Here is a 24,548-nt window from a genome sequence, read left to right as displayed (position 1 = left end):
ATACACCAGCGGCCGAGCTTGCGTGATGACGTCACGGGGTAGGAGCCCCTAGTCGCGCATGCGCAGTGAGGACCCCCTTCTTTCCGCCACAGCCGCCCGCCATGGTAGGTTTCTACGTCCGCGGCCATCCGAGGCTTCGCGATCCGCGTTCATCCTCGGCCATGGAGCTCTCCTCGCGGGAACTCGCGTGCTCGGAATGTCGCCGCCGCCTTGTTTCGCGACTGTGTGCAGCTATTTATTGTCGGAGTGTCTTGGTTTTAGCGACATCGGTGTTGGCTTAGATGCGAGGGCGGTAGGCCCCCTGGGTTCGCGGCCATTGGACGTCAACTTGTTGAGGCCTCGCCTGTGGTTCAATGGACGCGTTGATAAATAGTTATACTGCTTATAGTTACACGATGTTTAGTTACCGATTACGTTCCGCGATGTGTTATTCATTGGTGCGAGTTTTATATGTGCGTTGTTTTCGCCGTGGTCTCTCCACTGTGGGATGAAAGCAGTCCGCCTCTTAACGACCCTGCGATTAATCGCCTGTTTGTGTTGCGCGGTGAAACGATCGATGGTGACGGACGCCTTCGCCGGGTTGCGAGTGAGGCTTAGACGGCCACGGTGTCGATTTATGTCCTAGTTGTACGAGAATGTATTCAACCCGCCAGCCCCTGAGCTCGCAAGTAGCCGGTTTGGCTGCAGGCCGCACCGCAAGTGGCGATGGCGTCTTAAGAAACCGCGTGTCCAGCAGCTCTGGGCAGAAAGCGCCATACGCATCATAGAGGCCGCGGGACTCCGTTGGGGATCGATGCAGTAGTTACACTACCCTTGTACCGTGGTGCTCGTGATGCTTCGACACCTTCCAACTTGGCGTGGGGGAGTAGCAGCACAAGACGTGCGTGTTGGCGCGATCATGTCCTCGTCCAGCAGTGGATTTACCCAAGGACTGTGCGCTTCCTAAACCTGCCTAGAGAGTCGCCGTAGGTCTCCCTTCAAAAAGATTCCTCGCTGGGTCCTTGATTGGAACTATGTGCACATGGCTCACCACATGCGATCAGGAATCTGAATAATATATTTAACGTTTTTTGCGCGGATTTAAATAATTTTCTCTTGTGTCGACAATGTTTCATCGCCATAATACAGGTCGTTTTAGGTTAGATCGCGTAAATATATAAGTGTGTCGTTAAACCCGCCACCACCCGACACAGCCGATTAGTAAGGTTTGTCACGTAAACAGAACATGGCAATTCGTTACTAGTACAGCACAAATCTGGCTGTCGCCTGATGAAGCTAGTTGTAATTACTAGCGAAACGTCGTACTCTGATTGTAAATGTTGTGACTTGGCTCTCCAACACACCGGTGTGCTGTACTAGTCTATTACACTATACACTACACTATGCACTAGTGCTGTACTAGTGACGAATTGGCACGTTCTGTTTCCGTGACAACCCTTACTAGTTGGCTGTGGCGGGTTTTAACGACACGTTTATATATTTACGCGATCTAACCAAAAAAACCCTCTTATGGATGATATTGGTCGCGAAAGCCTGTGTTAAACTGAATGTTTAATCTGCAATGCAGTAAATTGCCGATGTGTGGGGTATTCCAACCCACCAGACCTTAATGTTTACTGTTGTACGTAAACCGTTTTGGTGGTGTGGTTCGTTAGAAAACGATCCTTTAGCCTTTGTCTACTGCGACGTATTCGATTTGCCTAACATCTTCGTGCTGAAAGCGTGCCATAGGTAATTGTAGACTTATGGGTGGCAATTGTTCTTATAACCCATTCAAGGGCGAGTAAAGTATAAACTTGAATATTGTTTTGTTTGTGAAGTTTGTCGTAATGTGACCTTGGTGCGAATCATCTGGGTGGATATAGAACGCTGCGTGTTCAGGCAAAATAACGTAATGTGTGCTCTTTTCCTTCGGCTCGCTTTCTCCGTTAGGCAAAGCGCACGAAGAAGGTTGGCATTGTGGGCAAGTATGGCACGCGGTACGGCGCGTCCCTGCGTAAGATGGTGAAGAAAATCGAGATCAGCCAGCACGCCAAGTACACGTGCTCCTTCTGCGGCAAGGTGAGGGGCGCCAACCCGCGTGGCAATCGGGGCACGGCTGGGCAATATCCGGTGGCTTTTTAACGCTCGGGCTGGTTGGATCAAGTAGTGAGTGCCAGCCTGCAAAGGTCAAGATTGCAATTGGGTGGTGGTCGTCACCTGCAATGGTTGCCTCAACAGGTTTTTTTTGCGAATAAAATTGGGCCTGGACTACTGTCCTTGCAGTGGCAGGGCAGACAAAGCAGTCTCGGATACGACTGTCTCGACCCTTAAACCGACCACAACTACAATAACAGGTCATCGGCTAATAAGGCAAGACTTGAAAGGACCGATAGAAAGTTAAACGTCGTACCCCAAGGAGTGGCTGTCTGGGTAAATGGGATATGGCTTCTTTCAATTACAATTTCAGACTTTACACGTGACTAACCCAGGGTTTGTAGTCCCAGTGTACACCGATCACTGTTCATTAAACACTCTTCTAGACATTTTCATTTGCTAGATAGAACTCCCATCGCTTCCTCTGCCCTACCAATTTGCCGTGGTTGCTCATGATAAATGCACGACCAGTGAAGATTGTTGTTAACTGTGTGCCCTGACCGGTGGTTTTCGCTGACTGTACCTGTGGTGCTTGTGCTGTCCTTGTGAAATCCAGACCAAGATGAAGAGGAGGGCGGTGGGCATCTGGCACTGCGGCTCGTGCATGAAGACCGTGGCGGGAGGTGCATGGACCTACAAGTAAGTCTTGCACGCTATGTTGATCCAAAGCCCTAAGATGCTTACCATTCTTTGTCGTTTTCTGTAAGTTAGCCATATTTTCAAAGATAATTATTTTGAAAATGACCAAGGTGTGTATTATTAGGATAGATTTAGACATGTTTATTGCGATGTCACCTAATGTGTGTAACTGCCCGTTCCTTCCTCCAGCACGACCTCGGCCGTCACGGTGAGGTCTGCCATCCGCCGCCTGCGTGAGCTGAAGGACCAGTGAGGGATCTTCCCACACTACTCACACCACCATCCACGTACACCAGGGAGATCACAATAAAGTGTATATGAACCAGCGTCAGTGCCTGTGCGTGTTTTGTTCTGTGCAGTGTGCTCTTCATTTCTGCATCATTGCTCGCAAATTACCGAATTGGGAATTGGCAAAGCAACATTGCTGCCTCCCCCCCTCCCCTCCTTACACGGCTAATGCCCCTTGGTGACCAGTGATGCTGCGTTCATTCACCTGGTGCCACTTGGGTGAGCTGGTGCAAGGCATCTCAAGATGTACTGCATCAGAGTTGTATTAAGTGTTGAGGACATTGGTAATGAGCAAGTATTTTAAACATCACAAACCAACACGTTTCGATTTTATAGTTTTGTTTAATAAAGTTAACGTGCAAAATCCACCAACCTCTCGGCAACCTTTGTGTATTTAAATGGTAAGCCACAAATGAGCACAATATGCATGTAAAAATACTTTGTGCTTGGAAAAATATCAAACTTTCTACACTTTGTGTTAAACATGGCTTTAGTTATGGGATGTTGTCCTTGTGATTTGATTCATTTATTTCCTTTGCGGCACTTGTCCAAATTTAGTGGTTGCAGTGTTCCTAGAAACCAATCACCAACAACTTTAGTGGAATATCAAATGTGCAACTCGGTACATATGCCGTGTCATTCACAAATCGTTACCACCGTCGTATACCACACCAATAGTATGGGAAGATCCCCATTCCCTGCTGATAACATTTACAAATCTGTACCATTCACACAATTTTTCTTACTGTGTCCATATTTACACTATTTACAATCCATTTGCCAGTGCAAGAGATTTTAACATGGTGTGGCTTTTCGCACCAATTTATATTCGAGTTTGAAGAAAAATCCATGCATAGACCTCGACTTCCCAATATTTCCTTCGGAATCTGTAAAACGTAAGTAAACGTCCCAGGTTACACTTGGACGTGTAATGCATTTTGATTTGTGCTCTGCAGCCCAGGTATCTACTGCCCTTGCGCTATCAGACCTGCAGCTTCATCCCATGAGGCCTGCCACTTTGGAATGGCCCATGTGATTTATGTCACTGCAAGCACTATCCATGTCTGCTTCGGAACCGATCTAACGGGAAAGCAGGCATCGCATTCGTGTGGTAAAGTTCAGCATTACTTATTTTTCACGTTCTTGGGTAAAAGTAAGGTGTGTTAAATACGTGGCACGTCGGAGGCATTGAAAGCCCTATTTGGCCCTTGGTAAGAACAATATTGCTTACCCCCTCTCGTCTACAGTAGAAACATCTCAACTTGAGTGTTCAATACAGCTCAACTCGTTCATGAATTAACTTTATTAACAATGCGAAGTGCTTTGTTTTAAACCCTAGATTTACTGCACACCACTTTTACACAATGGCTTTAACACTGCAAAGGCGAGCACCTCCGTGTATCAGTCGCCGCCTACGCTCTATACACGCTCAACGCGGCGGTGCGTCGTTTGGGGAGTTTTCTAAGCGCGCAAACGGCGAACATTGATGGGAAAGTGTGGGGACACAGCCAGGTGAGGTGGCGACTCGGGACTGCAGATCGCGAGACGAGCGCGAGTACCGATCGCCCTTAATACTTTGCGCGGCAGCGAGCTCACGACGTTTTTGAGTTCAGATTTGTGTGGTTGCATGGAACGAGACCCGTGGTCGTTTGTGGAGCGTTAAAAAACGGCGGTGATCAAACCAGCAGGGGTCGCAACTCGGCGATTAAACATTGCCGAGTGTTTGCATTGAGCGCGGTGCGAGGTCTGTGTCCATGCCACAGCGTGTGGTGGTGGTGGGGGCTTGGAGCCGTTCCAAACCCACGGGACCTCTTGTGCTTGTTGAGACTTGACGCCAAAGTTCCCCGGCCGGTTTTTGTTTTGATCAGCGGCGAGGGCGTGATGGGTTCGCCCCCTCTGTAATGTCAGGATTATTTCACGTCAGCGATGTTGGCAGTTGTGCCCGTGAAAATAACATGTTTTTGCTCAACAGTAACGTGAGACTCCCACGCAGTGACACCGGAGAGGTACACGTGGGCCACAGAAATGGGACCTTTAGATCAATGAAATAAATCTGCTTAAATTAGGTACGGAGGATCCGTGCGATAATGCTTTGTTGTAAACCACTTGTCAATGGTAAGATGCAAACATCTTGCAACAACTTGGAAGTTGATTGGCGTCGCTTCAAGTCCTTTCATGGCATGTGCTGCAATTACCTTATATTTGACTTCATTTAAAAACTCATCAATTCCATTTTCTGTCATTCCTTGCGTCCCATTCAAAAACACAATGCCCTCATGTTGGGCAGACATGGAATAAAAACATCACCCATGTGCCAAGCAGGCAAAGTTCAATTACTCGATGAGTCCGGTTGCATGGAAACAGCTGGGGGGTGGGGGAGTCGCCTCTGTCCTTACACGTGCCGCTGGATGGGAGGTCCTGGGAGGGTCTTTGTGACGTCAATGGCATAGCTGCGTCGTGCTGACCGTGGCTCTTCGGGCGTTCTCCTTCGTAGGAGATGCACAAGATTCCTTTGACGGCTGACGTTTTTTTACGGCCAGAGTAATCGACCACAAGGAAACGTTGAGCGATTTTGGTGGATCGGTCGACCGTGATCGCAGCTCTTCATAGTTACGTTGGGGAGATGACGCTTCCTCCCGTGCTCAAATCCCGACGCCCTCAGGGACAGGCGCTGCTCCAGCTGCCCTGGCTGCTGCACAGCGAGCGCTGCACATGGTGCCGCCGCACCAGGCGCGCCACGTACACCTTCATGAGCTTGGCGATCTCCACCACCTGCAGCAGAGAGACGAGTGCTCGGTTGACGCATTTGTGCGTGCGGCATTTTCTGTCGCCCTACAGCAACCAACCCCTTAATGTCACCTGCACCTCCCATGAGCACAGCTAAGTGCATACGACAAGAGTGACGGTGCAGTGACTTTTCTCCGGTGCTGTGGTGCACCTGACATTAACATTTAGGATGCGTGGCATGCGCCTCCGAGACACTTGGCCAGGAGGGGAGATTTTAGTTTGGTTGTGTCTTTCGTAATCCCTGGTGGTTTGGTTACAGAGCTCACATGCTCACCAGGTTTTGAGCCTACATAGCAATTGGATGGGGGACCACCACGCACAAACGGGTTATAGGCTGCACCCATTTTTGAATGCTTATGCACTGGGTTACATTTTTACATTCATAAAAATCTCAAACGGTCTCTGGCGTGGAAGGGTCAGGCAGTCGTGCCATCAAGAAATGTGTTTGTAAAATGACCTTTCTGCAACGGATCCACGTACCACTTGCTTTGAACCACTGCTCTAGGGGCCGTCGAGAGCTCCTCGTAGAGGCCCTTCCGCCAGCAGTGGCGTGAGCAGGCAATTGCAGGGCTACACCTTTACTTTCTAACTCAATTTCTTGGGTGAATAAATGCTATCAATTACATAAGCAGCCACAACATTTTGATGGGTAGAGGTCAACTGCCCCTTTGGTTCCCCACCTGGGCGGGCCTCTGGTGAGCGATGCGCGAATGTTTTTTTCCGTCACGGCCTGGCCCGACAGTGCCGCCCTCACCTGCGCGGTGCGGAAGGCAAGCGTGCGGCTGCGCGTGGCCACGCGGTACACGCCGGCCTCGGGAGAACCGAACGCCAACACGTGCTCGTACGGGATGGTCTCGATGGGCACGGCGTCTCCGCGGCAGTACACGTTGAGCGCGCGTGCGCCCACGCCCAGCCACAGCTCGTGCGGGAACCCGCCCTCAACGCACTGCGAGACGAGAGGACGCGACGCGCACACGGGTAACGTGACGACGCGCCGCGACGTCGAGTTACATCGCGACTTCAGTGCGTTTCAGAAAACTGAGACAGCCGTAGTAGCGACATAGTGGCCCGTGGGCCCCGGTGCAGTTGCACCGCCTGCACACTTCACAGCTACACTTGAGAAGCTATGGAGCGTGTAGCGTCGCTCCTCCATACACCGAGCCACCAAACAACATTCCCTTCCAGCAACACGCCCTACTCAAGCCCACTTTGCTTCACGTTCGGAACGACGTCTCCAACTAACGTGCTCATATTCTTGACCGTCCACGCTTCTTTGCGCACATTTGTCACGTTTGTTAAATTCACCCCAACGCGCAAATCGGTCTGCGTCGCTCGACGCCACGTGACTCGCCTCGACATCGAAGACCGTGGAGCCGTATCCGGGCCACTCGCGCACCAGCGCCATGTACCGCACCATGGCCTGCTCCTGCCCCACACCCTGCAGGCGCAGCCACGCGCTCGCGATGCCGGCGCGCGCCGCAGCCAGCGCCTCGGGGAGCGCCGCCAGCTCCTCGCCGCCGGGTCCGCACGGCCCCACGACCCCGCTGAACGACGAGGTTCTGCTGTCCCCCCCAGAGCTGTGGGCGAGCAAGAGGCAAGGAAAGTTCGACGTGAGCGTCCGCGTACGACGGTGCGCGGGCAGTCTCGTGGCCGTGGTGGCAACGATCAGACGGTCATTGAGACGACGAGCTTCTTGAGTTCGCATCGGAGGCAATGATGATGCGTCATTTATGGAAACGTGTTTTTGCAATAAAGACTTGATGATGACCGGTCAGTTGTGCCGACAAGTTGCTTTTTCAGGGAAGTTCTCGCGATGATGAAGACCGGTCAGTCAGTGAGAGGACAAGTTTTGAACTGACGATGACATTGGAATGTGCAAAAGCTGTGAGATGCAGTATTTTTATGGCGATTTCAATTGCGTTGACCATGACTTGTGGGCCAGCGATAACACCGACCGAAGGATGAATTTAACATTGAAAGTTCGGGCGCGGTGGAGTGTGGAATGGTGGGGATGTGGGCTGCTTGCGGTTGAGCGCAGCGTTGTCAATACGGCGTGGTTGCACGTGACGCGGTGGGCTTGGGCAGGACACGTCGCTAGACGGGACAACGGTGCACGCACATGGATCCATCCGGGCACGAGCCGGCATCGGGAGGCTTGGATCGACGGAGCAAGGAGCGGAGCAATGAGCGGCGCACGGCGCTTCCCAGGAGGCCCTGCGGTCGGCGCTCTCCCGACACCAGCGAGGAGGCCGAGGAGGCCACGGAGGAGCCCGGCCCTCGCGACGAGGCATCGGCTCCTGGGGGAGGGGGATGTGTCGCCGCAGCGGGTGACGCCACGCGGCAAGTTTGCAGAGAGAGACGCCAGCATGGTGGCAGCGCTAGCCATGAGCAAGCAAAGCGAATGCTGTTGGTGCAGTCGATTGTGACCGTGCTGAGCCCCATTTAATCGCGGGCGGCCGAAATCTGGGTTCAGAGCCAAGATCTGAGTGGTGCCAGCTCAGCACGGTGAACTCCGAGCCACCCGGCTACCTCAGACTTGAACATTCATCCTAATCCCTGTGTGCAGCTGCTGGGGCTACGGACACTTAAGTCCTGGAGTTGCAACTCCATTTCAGTGCTGTCTGGCGAGTAGGTGCGAAGAGCGATCCAGAACATGAGACTAAAATCAACTGGTAAAAATATCTCGTGATGTCATCTAGAAAACAACGTTAAGCGATTTCCTATTCAAATTAGCATAGTGGCATTGTTTACAGCCCTGGGCCGTTAGTGGAAATTCCCCGTTCTGATGATGGGTTAAGTCTATAGAAAAACTACCGTTGACTTTTTCACAAAGTGGTACTCATTTATTGACCCGGAGAGATGATGGCCGAGTCAACCCCCAACCAGGATTACGAACTTGGCGGGCGACCCTCACTCTACCGCTGTGGCCACCTTGCCACGGGGGCAAGGTGGGAAGGGGCGGCCATTGCCCCTCTCAAACGGTGGTCGCCGCGGTAACAACGAGAGCAGTGCCCTTCGTGCTGCCGGTGCCGCGACAATTTGCGTCGGCGCGCCGCCCTTACCGGCGCTCGCCTCCTCGGCGCGCGCGGCCCACGGGCGCTGGGCGGCCAGGCGGGCCCGGAGCCGTCCCACGGGGTACACGGCGTGCACGTTGGCCGGGTGGAGCGCGTCCGGCAGGGCCCCCTGCGGCCCGGCCTGCAGGTCGCCGTGCTCGTACTGCAGGCGCAGCGCCGCCAGCTGCCAGAGCGCCGCGTCGCGCAGCGGCAGCGAGCCCTGCACCGCGCTCTCGTGCGCCTGGGCGACGCAACGACAACAAACGCGCCGCTTGCTTTCATCGGAACGCATCTCGGGCCAAATTTGACTAAATAAATTTTTTCAAAAGTGTTCTGCCCTCGGTCTCGCACGCGAGAGGGCCACACAACACACCAGCATTTCGTGCTACTCCATCAACGTATTGTCTAGAGCCAGACAATTATTTTCCAGTAGCATTCCAATAAGCTAGCAAACTGGACTGGTTTTGACATTCTGACTCTCAACAGCAGTCAGGCCTGTTACAAAAAAACTACATTTTGCTGACGAGGCTCAGAATACCAAAGCCGGCCGAGTGTTTCCTTAAGCAAACGCTGTTTGACAACACCGTCTGGCTACGCAGGCGTAGCCCAAGCAGGGCATCCCGCAAGGTGCCACAGTCCACAGCAGCCATCCCAGGTTAGCGCTCACGAGCTCTCAAAAATACCTCACCGAGTCCTACATGGAAGTGGATTACACCCCCGCACTATCCCTGTTATCAGATGGAACCCCCCCCCCCCCCATTCTCTGTGCTCCCCAGTGGCGTGAACCGCGGGATTGCGTCTGTACGAGCGTGCGCGTGTGTGTGTGCGAGTGTGTCTGCGAGTGTGCGCACACACGTGTGTGAGTGCGCACGACTCGGCCTCAAACGAGAACCTGGTGCGGCGTGTAAACATCGCCACTGGGGAGACAATGGCACCGGGCGTGGTGCTGGCCACCCACCCAATCGTGTGCCGTTCCGGTCTTCATAGGTGCTCGCTAACAGCACTTGCCCCAACAGTCTGTTCAGGCTATACGGGTGATATGTCTTTTGTGTGCATGTGCGAGTGTGTGCGCACGGGTCCGTGCGTGCGAGTGCGCGTCTCACGTGCTCGAACATGAAGACGAACTCGACGCTGTCGGGAGCCACGCGGTCGGGGTCCAGGAAGCAGTAGATGCGGAAGCACAGACGCCACGGCACCACCTCCTCGCCCCCACTGCTCCCATCGGCACCGTCGCCGCTGCCGGGCGGACTGCTGCCGGTGCCGGTGCTGCGGGGATGCCAGCGCCGGTTACGCATCCCGGTGACCGCCACGGAGGCAACGTCCGACGACTCAACCACCTCGCATGCAACCAGTACGTGGCCTCGACAAATACAGCCACCACGTGGGCGACCCCGCATCACCAGCCTCCATTAAACCAACCATTATCGATAACAACCACATCACACGCAAGCACAGACAACAGGAAAACGGAGAGGCCAAGGCACACGGAGACGCACGCACTGTGGATCACGTTTAAAATGTATACAGACTCCCTCCACGACCACCGTGATTACGATGACGGTGATTACGATGATGACGACGGTGATTACGATGACGGTGATTACGATGCAACTGTGGGTGCCGGTGCCGCCTGACCTGTCGAAAGAGGCGAGCACGTCGGCCACCAGCGTGTGTCCCTCGATGGCGCGCCCCTCGTCCGCCCCGCGCTGCGCGAACAGCGCGAACACGTTGCGCGTGTCCTCCATGGCGAGGCCGCTCAGCAGCTTGTCCACCACCTGCACGCGGCGCCACGCCGGCACGCACAGCGCCTCAAGCCGCCCGTCTCGTCGTCATCGTCGCCTGGGCCTCCCCTGGGACTCGCGAGCGATTGGGAACGCTGCGATTTGATCGCGGAAATTTTTTGTAGCATTCACGGCCGAAGTGCGGGAGAGAAACGATGATCCGTGGAGAGGTCTCGGAACGAGGTGCGGATATTTCCCCTCGACCCCACCCCCACCCCGACAGACCGCGAGGCTTTGTTTGAATGGAAGGAAGCGCCCAATTCAATGCGTTTTCCAGCCAAGTCCACAGTTTCGTGGAGTCCATTTCAATTAGTGAGTCCCGTGACCACTGTGACCTCTTTGCCAAACTCGTAGCCCTGGGACTCGCTGGGCCTCGGTCGCTTCGTCCCCCCGTGCTCGGCCGCGTCACAGCGCAGCCGTGCTGTGGTGCTGCCCCCCCCTTCCCTCTCTCCTCCCCCGTGTCCCTCCTGAGAGTTACATTTAGATGCTGTGTACAATCAAATGAGGGCAGCCTGCACTGGGGTGTTTGCCAAATCCCTTTTTCGGACGCATTCTGTGCACGAGAACATCGGGGGAGCTTCCCTGAGAAAGGCCACACGCACAAGGGGGTCCCCCGTGCAGGTGAGTGCACGGACCCCACTTGCTGTCCTGCAACCCTCCGGCCGCCTCGAGCCAAGCGAGTCTGGGAAGGGGGATCCCGCAGACGGATCTCCGCGCGATCCACCGACCCTCGCCCCAAAAGCGGCGCCGGGCGTGCGTTCCGCGTCTCTGACCTCGGCGGCCGTGGTGTGGCTGGTGACGGAGACGCGGCACCGCCCGCCGCCCTGGCAGTGCACGGTGACGCTCATCTCCGCGCCGGCGGCCACGGCGCGCAGCTCCTCCAGCGACGGCGCCGCGCAGTCGCGCCCCCGCGTGCGCCGCAGCGCGTCGAGCGCGAAGCCGGCGCAGCGCGCGACGGCGGCATCGCCGTGCCGGTCCCGCGCCCTGCGAGCGCGTGACGGAGACACGGCGGGGGTGGGGGGGGGCGCAAAGGTTGGAAACCGCTGACCGAGAGGATACGGCCTCGAAGGGTCTTGGTACAAGCCTTGTCGTAAAAAGGCCTTCAGGCATCGTGGCTTTTGGCCTCGTGGGTACCGGGCCTCGACTCCCAGGCTGTTGCACTGCACTCTCACCGCTTGAGATGGAAGCGCACGTATCGCAGGACGGGCGGGCTGGGCCGAATAGAGCAGCTCGCACAGGCGAGCAGCTCCCAGCACCGGCGCAGCTCCCCCGTCGTCGCCGCGTCGGCGGCGGCCTCGCGCCCACCCAGCGCCGTCTGCTTCACGAGCTGGCAGTAGGCCTCGTCCTGCAGGGGCCGCTGCGCCAGGCAGGCCCGCAGCACGGCCTGGTACGCCGGCAGGGGGTCGTCCAGCGCGCCCAGGCCCCGCACGATGTTGAACATGTGCACCGCGGCGTCCTGGATCGAGTCCGGGCTCGACCCTCCGGGCCCTGCGGTCCCGCGGGAGACAAGATCGTCCGTGTTCGTTACACTCCCTCGCGTGGCTTACGCCTCGAGGGGGAACCTCGCGCTGACCGGGGCGCCGCGGGGCGCCGATCGTGGAGCAGACGTGCGGCAGGCGCAGCAAACACGCCGTGACGTGCACACAGACAATTACACAACGCGCAGCAGGGTGCATGTTTATACGATGACAAATACAAGTGTGAGTGGACCACATGGGGGAGTCTTGTTTTACAGTGGATGTTTGTATCTCTTTGTGTGCGTGTACTTGCCCAAACAGCCTCACTCTGTAGTCCCCGTGCATCTCTGTGCATGTACATCTGTGTGTCTCTGTGTGTGTCCCTATGTGCCTGTCCCTGCATATACCTCCGTGTGTCTGTCTCTACGTGCGTCCGTCTCCGCATGTGTCTCTCTCTGCGTGTCTGTCTCTGCGTGTCTGTCTCTGCGTGTGTCTCTGTGTGTCTGTCTCCGCGTGCCGCGAGCCCTCACTCCGTAGGCCCGAGTCGCCATGCGGCAGCGGCAGGAGCGGCGAGCACAGCGCATGCCGCGAGTGGCGCAGGATGGGGTTCCGCGCGTACGTCTGCTCCACCGCCACGGCGTCCCCGCTCACCGCCTGCACCGCACCGACAAACGGAGACACCGCCGGCGCCTCGGTGAGGGGACGCCGGCTTCTCAAGCGGTGTCGCTGCACCAGAGCCCCCCTGGCTGGCGAATGAGTTGATTTTGTCGAACCAGTTGAGAACTCAAAAGAGACCAGGATGAAGTCTCGTTTGCGAGAGTGACCCGGGGCATTAGTCCGGCAGTCGAGGGCGATGATTGCTGATGCGGTTTTTAATCTCAGCGGAGTAATCGGCGGTGTAATATTTTTACTTGGGATAGCCGACGCGGGCACGCGATGGCTCACTCTTGTCGATGGCGTCACGGGATCTTTAACGTCCATCGTGAGTGAAGCGGCCGGCGTGTGGTTGCAGTCGTATTTAGTAAGGTTGTTACATGCGTAGTAATAACCAGGGCAGCTTCTGGATTAGAACCGCGAGCCTCCGCGACGAGCGGTGAACGTGCCACCGCTCGCTAGGCCGCGTCACCGTCGTGAATTTGAAACTCGCCGAATATAATTTTCTGGTGGCAGGCAAGGCCCACGTACACACCTCGATGTGCCGTAGGAGCCGGAGGGTCGGCGTGGTGCCGGGCGGCCTGGCCAGCACCACCGTGTGGATGGCCCCGGCCCAGCGGGAGGCCTCGGTGAGCAGCCCCGTGTAGAGCCGGTAGACGAGGCTGGAGCCGTGCACGCTCACCAGCCAGTAGCCTGTGCACACAAAGACAAAGACCCCCCGCGTGGCCTTCAACAAAACTTGGGGCAAGTGCTGTTCGCGAGTAGCGGCTGAAGAAGACGGCGGATCTTCACCTGCGCTGTCCTGCTGCCTCACGTGCGCCCGCTGCTGCTGCTGCTGCTGCTGCCTCTGCTGCTGCTGGCCCTGCTGCAGGCTGGGCTGCGTCACGGTGCACTGCCCGGTGAGGAGGAACGAGCTGATCTTGGCGGCGCCGCGCTCCGAGGTGCGGTAGACGTCGAGCGAGCTCTCGGTGAGCACCACCCAGCGCCGCTTGAGTGCGGCGGCGTCGCCGGCGGCGGGTGCCGGGGCGCTACCGGTGGCGGCGGCGGTAGCCCCGCGGAGACGCATGGAGCGACGGCGGGACGAGTGCTGTCTCGCGCTGGGGCTGGCCACCTCCATGTAGAGCCAGCCTGCGTGGGCGGGGGAGGGGGGGGCGAGGGAAGCGGGGGCGGGGGGGCGGGGGAGGGGGCGAGGGAGGGGGGGGGCAGGGGAGGGGGAGGGGTGCGAGTTGAGGCCACTCCACGAGGAAACGAAGACGCGGCACGGAGAGGGAGGAGAGAGCCACGCTCAGGGCCACGCGCTTAGCAGCGGCGTCTGTTGAGGCGAGCGATACCTGAACCGGTCCTGAACCTCACCGGGGTCAACTCAAGCCATAAATTAGCACACGGTGCGATGTGTGTACGCATCGGCACTGGGAAGACAAAGGCGGCCGGGCGTGGGTCTACCCACACGACCCCTTTTTGTTTGCCGTGCCGGCCTTAATAGGTGCTCGCGAAAAGAACTTGGCCCCAATGGCCAACTTTTTTTTTTGGGTCGTTGGAAGCTTGGAGTAGGCACGTGACTAGCAGCCACAGCGAGCGGTCTAATTGATACGGCACGCCGTGATGATCTATTTTCCAGGTTTCCGACCTGCCTGGAATTAAGCCGCGAGAGTTGAGGCTACGCGGTGGGAACCTTCGTCTGTGTCTGCGTGCGAGCGAGAGGTCGGCGGTTCGCCCACACCTCTGACGACGAACTCCTGGCCCTGCACGCGCGCGTCGCCCTTGCTGCGCTGCAGCAGCGACATCCAGGTGAGCGCTTCACGCGGCGACTCCGCGGAGAAGCGCAGCATCCGCCCGCCGCTCAGCACCGAGAACCGGCAAGCCCTGGTCGCCCGCATCGGCGACACGCAGGAGACACGCAGGAGACACGCAGGAGACAAACGGAGCGGTCACAATACTCTTTGAGTGGAGAAATGGCAACAGAGGCTCCCTGTCCCCGATCCCACCGGAGAACCTTCTGGGGATTAATCTCTGGCTTAGAGACATCGATCCACGTCAAGTCGGATCCACGCGTCTCAGAGCAGATGCGCCCACCACCACCACCGTCACAAGCGGCAGGTCAAAGAAATCCTGGCGTGAGATTGCGTAAATGCTGGCCAGACCATCGTAGAGACTCCCAGAAATTGTGCATGGTGCAGGCAACGAATCCGGTTTCTCACGGACGACCGATTGAGCGGGAAGAGGCGTTAGATGTAGAAGAGACGCCAGGTGTTTGTGCAGTCACCTTTCTGGATTTTCTGAAGCGCAGACCGCGTCGATCATCCCCACGTCCAACGTTTCCTGAGAGCAGGAAAACAACAACAACAACTCCTCAGATCAGGGTCGTGGGAAGGGATCGGGTCAGAAAGTTTAGAGGCGCGAGAACGTCGGCTCAGACGGCCAGGGAGACGCGTCACAAGAAGAAGAAGAGAGGAAAACCGCACGGGAAGAAGTCGATGGAGGATGACGCACCAGGGCAGCGAGCAGGAGGCCCGTCTAGAAAGAGGTGCTTCGAAGAGGTGAACCAGGATGTGAAGGACTGCTGAATGGATGTCGAGATGGCTCAGGACAGGATTGGGCCTGGATAGACCAAGACGGCGGAGCTGCGTGAGCGGGGAGGAGAGGAATCGGGGAGCTCTCCGCGTCTCCTTTCACTCGCGCGCCGCGACTGTCGTGCCGGCACGTGCCGCACCACTCACCACGGCGTTGTCGGGGTTGGCGAGCTCGTTACGCATCTCCCGCAGCTCGGCGAGCGACGCCGAGTGCACGCGGCTCAGCACGCTGAACCACTCGCTGTGCGCACACGGGCACACGGGTACACACACACACGGGTACACACACACACGGGTACGCACACACACACGGGTACACACACACGGATATACACACACATGGGTGCACACACACACACGGGTACACACACACACGGGTACACACGCACACGGGTACGCACACACACACAGGTACACACGCACACGGGTACGCACACACACACGGGCACACACATGGGTACACACACACGGATACACACACACACACGGGTACACACACACGGATACACACGCACACACACACGGGTGCACACACACACGGGTACACACGCACACATAGGATGAGAGTGAACGAGGGCACACACGTGCGGAGACAAATATCTGTCGTGCAGCGTCTTCAGGCTGTTGGAGCAAGTGCTGTCATCAGCCGATGAAGGCCGGCACTGCGCACAAGGGGGTGGTGGTTTAGCCGGCACCGCGCCGGCCTCCTCGTCTCGATTGATCTACGCTGACCTCGGGGAGGCCTGGGACCGGATCAGATGTCCGCCACTTGTGTTGGCCGCGACTGGGAATCGAACTCGTGTTGACGAGTCCGTGGTGCAGTGCGTGGACCTGGGTTCCAACCCAGCGCCTTGGCGGTGCCGGCTCAACTTTGCGATGTTGTCGTGGACTTTTCCCGAGGTCACTCACCTGGACTCCTCGGGGGAGTCGGCACGGAGGTGGTGAACGCGCTCCGGCAGCACCACGTCGATTCCGTTCTCGCTCTCCGGGTTGTCCACGATGGCTCTGCACACGCACACACACACACACACGCACACATGCACACACACGCGCACACGCACGCACACACACGCGCACACACGCGCACACACACACACGCACACACACACACGCACACAGCCAAGCGTCACAGTTGGCTGCTGGGCGCACGTCGTCAATGTTCCACGTGCGTACCGCTGCGAGCGAAGGTACCCCCCCTCCACCCGGACCTCACGGACAGACGGACGGGACAGACAGACAGGGCGAGGAATCCGCACTCGTACTTGGCCTTGAGGATCTCCAGGACGCCCCGCGGGCGCTGCTGCTTGTCGCTGTCGTAGCACAGCAGCGCGTCGCGCCGCAGCACGAACCAGCGGCGCTTCCAGACGGCGCCGCGAGCCCCGGGGGCCCTCGCGGCACCGCCGCCACCACCGCCGCCCTGCAGCTTGAGCAGCCAGCCGGCCTTGAGCGAGTCCTGCTTGGTGCGGAACCACATGAAGGTGTCGCCGCGGAGCACGCACCAGCGCCGCTTCCACAGCCCCATCGGCCCGCCTGCACAGTGGGACGGTGGCACGGGGTGGCACGCACAGACGTCTCTCATGGCCAACACCAGCGACGATTATCTAAACCGATACTGGGCCTCCCCTAGGTCGACTCGGCCTCTAATGAGCACCTGGTGCGGTGCGTAAAAACATCGGCGCTTGGGAGACAAAGGCGGGCGGGCGTGGTGCTGGCCACCCACCCCCCAATGTGCCGTGCCGGCCTTCACAGGTGCTACTCGCTGGCAGCACTTGCCCCAACGGTCCGTTAAGGCTACACGGGGGATCTTTGCCGCGTGCGTGGTGGCGGGCGTCGCGGAGTGGGGGTGTGGTGGGGTGGTGCGCCGCTCACTGCGCATGCTCAGGTGGCTCGAGTGGTAGGGCCGCACGCCGGCACCGCTCGTCACGCAGCCGCGGCGCGACGCCAGGATCTCGTCTTCGTCCGGGGCACCGTCCGAGTCCTCGAACAGCTGCACGCAAAGACAGAGATCCCCCGTGCAGCCTTCACGGACCGTCGGGGCAAGGGCACGTTCGAATGCAGGCACGGCGCGCGCGAGGCGGCGGTGCGGCCGGTACCGCACCCGGCCTCCTTAGGTCCCCCCGTGTTGACGTTTACACGTCACACCGGATACTCGTTTAAGACCGAGTCGCCCGAGGGGGAGGCCCAAGACCAGTTCAGATATTGGTGAGCGGGAATCGAACTCGGCCCGCCAGGTTCGCAGTACGCAAACCGATCGGTATTGGCCGTAGGAACGTCTCCCCGAGGTGGTCACCGTCGCTCACGGACTCGCGGTGCGACAATCCATCCGGTTCCTGCACACGAGCCGACACGATCGCTCCGGCCCCCCACAAACACAACCCCCTCTACCTACCTCCCGGGCGAGCGACGAGCCTCTTCAACCCTCCTCTGCACATGCTCTACGTTTTTGATGCGGAAGGAAGGAGGGCAGAGGACCCAAGAGGAGGACAGAGAATATTGCGGCCAGGAACCCGCCGAGCGCCAGACAAGAGCGGTGTTCTCCGCCGGAGCCGCCGCCGCCCGGCTCTCACCATCGCGGAGGGGATGTCGGTGGAGCCGTAGCCGAAGACGGAGCTGTTGTAGGTGCCCACCGAGTAGCGGAACTCGCGGTCGGGGGATAGGAGGCGGCGCCCCCGGCGCAGCGACACGGCCGCGTCGGCCCGCGCGCCGTGGCCCCCCTCCAGCGAGTCGCCGCGGCGCCAGCTCCACTCGTCGTCGCTGCGGTACGACAGCGCGTCCGGCGACGGCGCCGCCGCTGCCGCCGGCGGACCGCCCGCGGTGGCGGGGCGACGCGGCAGGAAGACGCGGGTGTAGCCGGGCCTCCGCAGCTCCTCGCCCAGGAACACGGCGTCGTCTTCATCGGCGCCGGCGTCGCCGCCATCGGCGCCGGCGTCGCCGCCATCGGCGCCGGTGTCGCCGCCGCCTTCGTGTCCGTGGGCGGATCGAGGCGGATGCAGTGGCGCCAACTGCCGCTGCTGAGAGCGAGCGGCCGGGGCGGACGGCGCTACGACGCTCTGTCCGTCGAGCGCCGTCGTGGCGGCGGATCCGACGTACCCTTCGCCGCTGGCGACGCCGTCGTCCGCGTCGGTCACGGCCGCCGCGTCTCTGTGCACCCACACGGGCGCCGCCGCGTCCGGGGAGCCGCGGCGTGCCGGCGGAAGAGGGGAAGGGTGGCCGGCGCCGACCAGACGGGCCCGACGGGTCCCGGCAGGCGGGGTCGCCGGCGCCAGACGGAGGCGCGCGTGCTCGCGGCGGCGCCGCACGGCGCGGAACCGGCGCTGGATGCGGACGGCGCTCGCTCGCAGCCACAGGAACCGACGTCTAGCAGGGGGGGGGGGGGGGGGGGCACGGCAGAGGCACGAGAGGCAGAGCTAGCGCCCAGATCTGGTGGGGACGCGTCCGGTGGTCGGAACAATGTGCGCCGATTCGGGGCTTCGTTTCAGCCGGTCCCGTCGGTGCCGGTGACCGCATGCGGCACGGACACGGGGCCTGTCCCGGCCAAACCGGGAGCCGTGGTGGCGACAGACGCTCGCAGGGCTGGACGCATCGCGACGAGGCGCCCCCCTCCTGCCCATCCGGCCGCAGTGCGGAATGTCCGTTGTGGGAGTGACGCGGGGGTGACGCGGGGGTGACGTGGGGGTGACGGGGGGTGACGTGGGGGTGACGGGGGGTGACGCAGGGGTGACGGGGGGTGACGGGGGGTGACGGGGGGTGACGGTGGAGTACGCAGGCACCTGGTGAGGTAGGCGAGGACGAAAGCGCGGATGATGGTGGCCGCCTCCTGCAGCCTCTCCTCCCGCACCACCCAGGGGCTGTCTGCCGAGCCCTGGCGCTGGGGCTGGGGCTGGCACGGGGGCACCTGTCCAGGCGAGAGGAATCCGAGCCAGGGGGTCAAACAGCGACAGCAGTGAGCGATGCGGTGGACGGCGTGTCGACGGCACGGCAAGCAGCGCGGCATCGGTGGGAGCGACGCTCGACTGCAAGCCAACGTGCTCGTCTCTTGACGTCGGGACGGCCTGTTCCCGTACTTCGACGGCAGTGGTGCATCAGGACAAACAACAACGAGCTGGCTTTACATGACGAGGCAAGGAGAGCCCACAGAGACCAGCTGCCTCAAGTCAGACCGGAGCTACTTTACGAGTGCTCAGCTCCTTGCCCAAAAGGGCGGCCCTCGACTCGCTGCTGCCAGCAGCTGGTGCCCGAGGCGAACTGATGTCATCGGCGCCCCCATCCCCAAACCCCAAGGGCTGAGATTTTGGTAAACTGGGAAATATTTAGCGACTATTTTCTGTTTAAGTTTTTTTGAACGTCATTTTTCAAACAGAGGCATAATTATTCGGTTTGTCCATCCGTCTGCCCAACCAACACATTCTGAGAAATGTTGAGAAATGTATTATAATTCATATTCCCTCTGTACACGCGTGGGAATTTAAATAATGGCATCTACATAATTTTATTTCAAATTTTTACTTGTATTTTCTTCTTCTTATTTGACGGCCCACTTAACTTGGCGCCCTAGGCGACCGCCGAGTTCGTCGATATGGACGGGCCGCCCCTGGGGCTCCCACCACGGGGTTTCTGCGATGGCTCCTCGCTCTGCTGGCCACTGTGGGCCGACCAAGGGGTGGGGGTCAGGGGTGGCCGGGAATCCAAAACGGCTCACCGAGATCATCGGAATCTAAATATTTAGATGTATTGGAGGAATCCGATGAGCTTTCACCATGTCACACAGTGCGCAACACCCTGGGTGGCGGCGATCCCTTTGGCGAGGCCTTCATCCAGCAGCGGATAGACGATGACGACGACGGCCGCGACGATGACATTTCTCTCAACGCGCACCAGCGAGCGGTCTTACCGAGCTGCCGCCACCGGGAAGGTCCCCGCTCCTCCGGTCCCCGCTCGCCACGCCGCCGGGCGGCCACGGCACGCCCGGCACGCCGAGGGCCTTCAGGCCGGCGGGGGGCGGCGCCCCGTTGGGCTGCCGGTGCCCGTCGCGCTGCTGCCCGTCGTTCCCTCCGTGCCGCCGGTCCGGCGGGCTCGGCAGGCGACGGTGGACGTGGCTTTGCCGCGGATCGTGCGGCCGACGAGAGCCGCGCGAGTCCCGGCTCCCGGCGTCGCGCGGGGCCACCTGGCACCCCATCAGCGCCTGGTACCTGCGGGGTGGGGGGGGGGGCGGGGGGGGGGTGCAGGACAGCGAGCGCAGAGGCCGCGTGACGGGCGCACTCGTCCCTCCAGCTTCTACTTGCGGGCACGACGAGGTGGACATCGGATGGGCTCGTGTGTGCGGGCGCCGGTTGGTTCGTGGAATCTCGGGACGGCGAAGGTTCGCGATGCAACATGGGGTGGCCTTCACCCAGCAGTGGATTGATGGTGATGATGATGATGACGATGACGTACCTGCTGTAGGGCTGGCAGGGTGGGGGGCCCTCTGGCCCCAGGGCGTGCGACACCATGGCCCCCCTCTCGGCGAGACCCGGCGTCACTCGCACGGCGAGCATCGCTCCGACTCGCAGGGCCTCATCTCTCCAGCCAGGGCGTCCACCGAGAGGTCCACTTAGTTGAGTATCCACCGATCGGGCTGTAAAGACAAAGATCCCCCGTGTAGCCTTAACCGACTGTTGGGGCAAGTGATGTTAGCGAGCACCTGTGAAGGTGGGGTGGGTGGCCAGCATCACGCCCGGCCCCCTTTGTTTCCCAAGTGGCGATGTTTACACATCGCACCAGATACTCATTTGAGGTTGAATCGACCTAGGGGAGGCCCGGGACCGATTCATATAATCGTCACCGGTGTTGGCCGTGAACGGGAATTGAACTCGGGTGGCCGGGTTCGTAGCGCACCGCGCTACCGCTGTTAAGACATGCACACACGCACCCACACACACGCACACACGCACATGCACGCACACGCACGCAATGTCCCAGACTCCCCCCCCCCCCCCGAGTGTCGCCGCTGTCAACACCAACGACTTGGTCCCCATGAGCCACGAGAGTCGGAGAAGAGGAAACCACAGGACGTCCGAGCAAGCGAGCGTTGGCGCAGTTCAATGGACACGCGCATTGCACGATACGTCCTACCTGACGCGTCCTACTTGATGCCTCCTACCTGGTGCGTCCTACCTGCTCGATCATATAACTCACGTCCATTCTTGGGGCTCCAAGAATGTAGCCCCAGTGTCCCCTTGGGGAGGCGAGGTAAGAGATGGTGGTATGCGAGCTGGAATGTGAGGCATGGACGTGTGTGTGTGCGTCAGTGTGTGTGCGTCAGTGTGTGTGTCAGTGTGTGTGTGCGTCAGTGTGTGTGCGGGGAGCGGTAGTGTAGCGCGGTTAGCGTGCTGCGCTACGAACCTGGCGACCCGAGTTAGATTACCCGCTCACGGCCAACAAGTGACGATTATCTGAACCGGTCCTGGGCCTCCTCTAGGTCGACTCAGCCTCAAATGAGTATCTGGCGCGACGTGTAAACATCACCACTAGGGAGACAAAGGCGGTCGGGTGTGGTTCTGGCCACCCCTTCGTGTGCCGTGTCGGCTTTCATCGGTGCTCTCTCACAGCACTTGTCCCAGTGTGATGGTTCGTGCACTGCGATCAAAAAATCAAGTGATCCAAGTTCGATTCCGGGCCATGGGTTAACATCGGTAGCGACTACCTGGACCGGTCCTGGGCCTCTTCTCCACCTCCCTGAAGCGAGTGCCTGGGTGCGACGCGTCAACAACGGTGGTGGCGTCCCGGCCACACCGCCACCCATGTGGCCTGCATAGGTGCTACCTCCGCTCGCAGCACTTGCCCCGGCAGTGTGTGCAGGCTACCTGGGAGATATGTGTCTGTGTGGGCCCGTGCGCGCACAGTCGCCGTACACGATGCACAGATGATTCACGCTCCCCAAGTGCAGAAGAAGAAGAAGAACCGAACACGTCCGTGGAGCCAGGCGGCAGCGGGCTGACTGTAGGGTGCGCGACGGCTCAAATGTCAGAGCCCAAGTGACTGGAATAACCGCGACGTGGCCGATGCGCAAGCCACTCACGTCGTCATCCACCGCCTATTGCGAAACCCCACGCGTGTGCTCTGTCCCAGTAGGAGGAGGAGGCGGTTTGTAGAGAGAGGGGGGGGGGGAATTGGGGAACCTTTCCCGTCACTGCTTCATCAAATACAAACGAGACCCACACCCCGGCGGCAGCGGCGGCTCAGCGAGACCGCGGAATGCCGTCCGTCCCGCTGTTCCCGCACAGCCGGCACAAGCCACCCCACCACCACCACCCCCCCCACCACCACCACCCCACCACCACCACCACCACCCCGCATCATCATGCGAGACTTCGAGTCGCGAGCTGCTGCCACACGAGCACAGACTAATTGTGCGCCCCATGACGTCACACGCAGCCAGCGGCACGCGGGGCCCACGGGGTGCGCGCCAGGACACGCGGACACCGCGCGTGGGGCCTTCGCTGTGAGCGAGTGGCACCGACGAAGGCCGGGAAGGCACACGGGGTGGGGGGGGGGGGGGAGAGTGGGGGAGAGTGGGGGGAGAGTGGGGGGAGAGTGGGGGGGAGAGTGGGGGGAGAGTGGGGGGAGAGTGGGGGGAGAGTGGGGGGAGAGTGGGGGGAGGAGTGGGGGGGGAGAGTGGGGGGGAGAGTGGGGGGAGAGTGGGGGGAGAGTGGGGGGAGAGTGGGGGGAGAGTGGGGGGAGAGTGGGGGGAGAGTGGGGGGAGAGTGGGGGGGAGAGAGTGGGTGAGGGGGGCGGGCAGCACCACGCCCGCCCACCTTTGGCGATGTTTTACACACCGCACCCAGGTACTCATTTTGAGGCTGAGTCGACCTAGGGGAGGCCCAGGACCGGTTCAGATAATCGTCACCGGTGTTGGCCCTGAGCGGGATTCGAACTCGCCGGATTCGTAGCGCAGCGCGCGAACCACTGCACTTCAGCTCCACCCCGCAGAGGACGGGCACACACGCACGTTCACAGCCAGAATGGAGTATCCCACACCTGTGCACACACGTGCGCTTCAAGAAAATGAAACTTAAACAAACATGCAAAGCGATATCAACATCATAGTCTGTGCGTGTCTTGTTAATCCGACACTGCAGGCCCTTGGTGAGCGACCACACTCTTCCCCGTGGAACTCACCACCACTTTCCCGTGGAACTCACCACCACTCTCCCCATGGAACTCACCACCACTCCCCCCGTGGAAACTCACCACCACTCTCCCCATGGAACTCGCCACCACTCTCCCCATGGAACTCACCACCACTCTCCCCATGGAACTCACCACCACTTTCCCGTGGAACTCACCACCACTCCCCATGGAACTCACCACCACTCTCCCCATGGAACTCACCACCACTCTCCCCATGGAACTCACCACCACTTTCCCCGTGGAACTCACCACCACTCCCCATGGAACTCACCACCACTCTCCCCATGGAACTCCACCACCACTCCCCCCGTGGAACTCACCACCACTCTCCCCATGGAACTCACCACCACTCCCCCCGTGGAACTCACCACCACTCTCCCCATGGAACTCGCCACCACCACTCTCCCCGTGGAACTCACCACCACATTCCCGTGAAACTCACCACCACTCTCCCCATGGAACTCACCACCACTCACCCCGTGGAACTCACCACCACATTCCCGTGAAAGTCACCACCACTCTCCCCATGGAACTCACCACCACTCCCCCCGTGGAACTCACCACCACTCTCCCCATGGAACTCGCCACCACTCTCCCCATGGAACTCACCACCACTCTCCCCATGGAACTCACCACCACTTTCCCGTGGAACTCACCACCACTCCCCATGGAACTCACCACCACTCCCCCCATGGAACTCACCACCACTGCGCTCGCAGCTCGTTTTGCTGGCAGCACAGGGCCCAGAACGTCACGCGGCCAGCAACAAACAGCGCTGCGATCAACACCGTCAGGGATTGGAGTCACCAACACGTGTCTGGAACCGAGCGAGGTTGTTGTTGTTCTGAGACGAGCTTGGTGGGGGAGGGGAAGAGGCGATGACGATGATGACGACGATGCTGGGAGGTGAATTTACAAAGTGGAGCAGTGGGAGGGAGGAAGCGAAAAAATAAAGTGGTGTGACATACAGTGTGGGTGGGCGGGTGAGTGGGTAGGTGGGTGGGTGAGCGAGTG

At 59.5% G+C, this 24,548-nt stretch overlaps 2 protein-coding genes across 2 annotated transcripts; one reads left to right on the top strand and one right to left on the bottom strand.

Moving 5' to 3' along the window:
- The first annotated feature begins 15 nt into the window (after positions 1–15).
- Positions 16–3,101, top strand: RPL37A (ribosomal protein L37a). The gene is made up of 4 exons (XM_078866118.1): positions 16–104; positions 1,933–2,061; positions 2,693–2,775; positions 2,965–3,101. Exons 1-4 carry the CDS (start codon positions 102–104, stop codon positions 3,026–3,028), a joined length of 279 nt encoding a protein of 92 aa, XP_078722244.1. The 5' UTR covers positions 16–101; the 3' UTR covers positions 3,029–3,101.
- A 317-nt stretch (positions 3,102–3,418) lies between these two features.
- LOC144938113 (unconventional myosin-X-like) lies at positions 3,419–24,342 on the bottom strand. The gene is made up of 23 exons (XM_078865810.1): positions 24,237–24,342; positions 20,799–20,979; positions 20,257–20,554; positions 19,136–19,260; positions 17,933–18,722; positions 17,235–17,352; positions 16,628–16,895; positions 16,275–16,370; positions 15,513–15,606; positions 15,059–15,114; positions 14,516–14,658; positions 13,588–13,923; positions 13,331–13,488; positions 12,672–12,795; positions 11,857–12,172; positions 11,458–11,668; positions 10,539–10,678; positions 10,007–10,169; positions 8,913–9,144; positions 7,966–8,147; positions 7,202–7,606; positions 6,605–6,796; positions 3,419–5,835 (listed from the first exon to the last, which is right to left on the bottom strand). Exons 2-23 carry the CDS (start codon positions 20,897–20,899, stop codon positions 5,722–5,724), a joined length of 4,662 nt encoding a protein of 1,553 aa, XP_078721936.1. The 5' UTR covers positions 20,900–20,979; positions 24,237–24,342; the 3' UTR covers positions 3,419–5,721.
- Positions 24,343–24,548: the final 206 nt, after the last annotated feature.

This window comes from Lampetra fluviatilis, chromosome 21 (assembly GCF_964198595.1).
Source record: "Lampetra fluviatilis chromosome 21, kcLamFluv1.1, whole genome shotgun sequence".
Taxonomy (NCBI): Eukaryota; Metazoa; Chordata; class Hyperoartia; order Petromyzontiformes; family Petromyzontidae; genus Lampetra; species Lampetra fluviatilis.
This window is presented reverse-complemented; position numbering and strand designations above follow the sequence as displayed.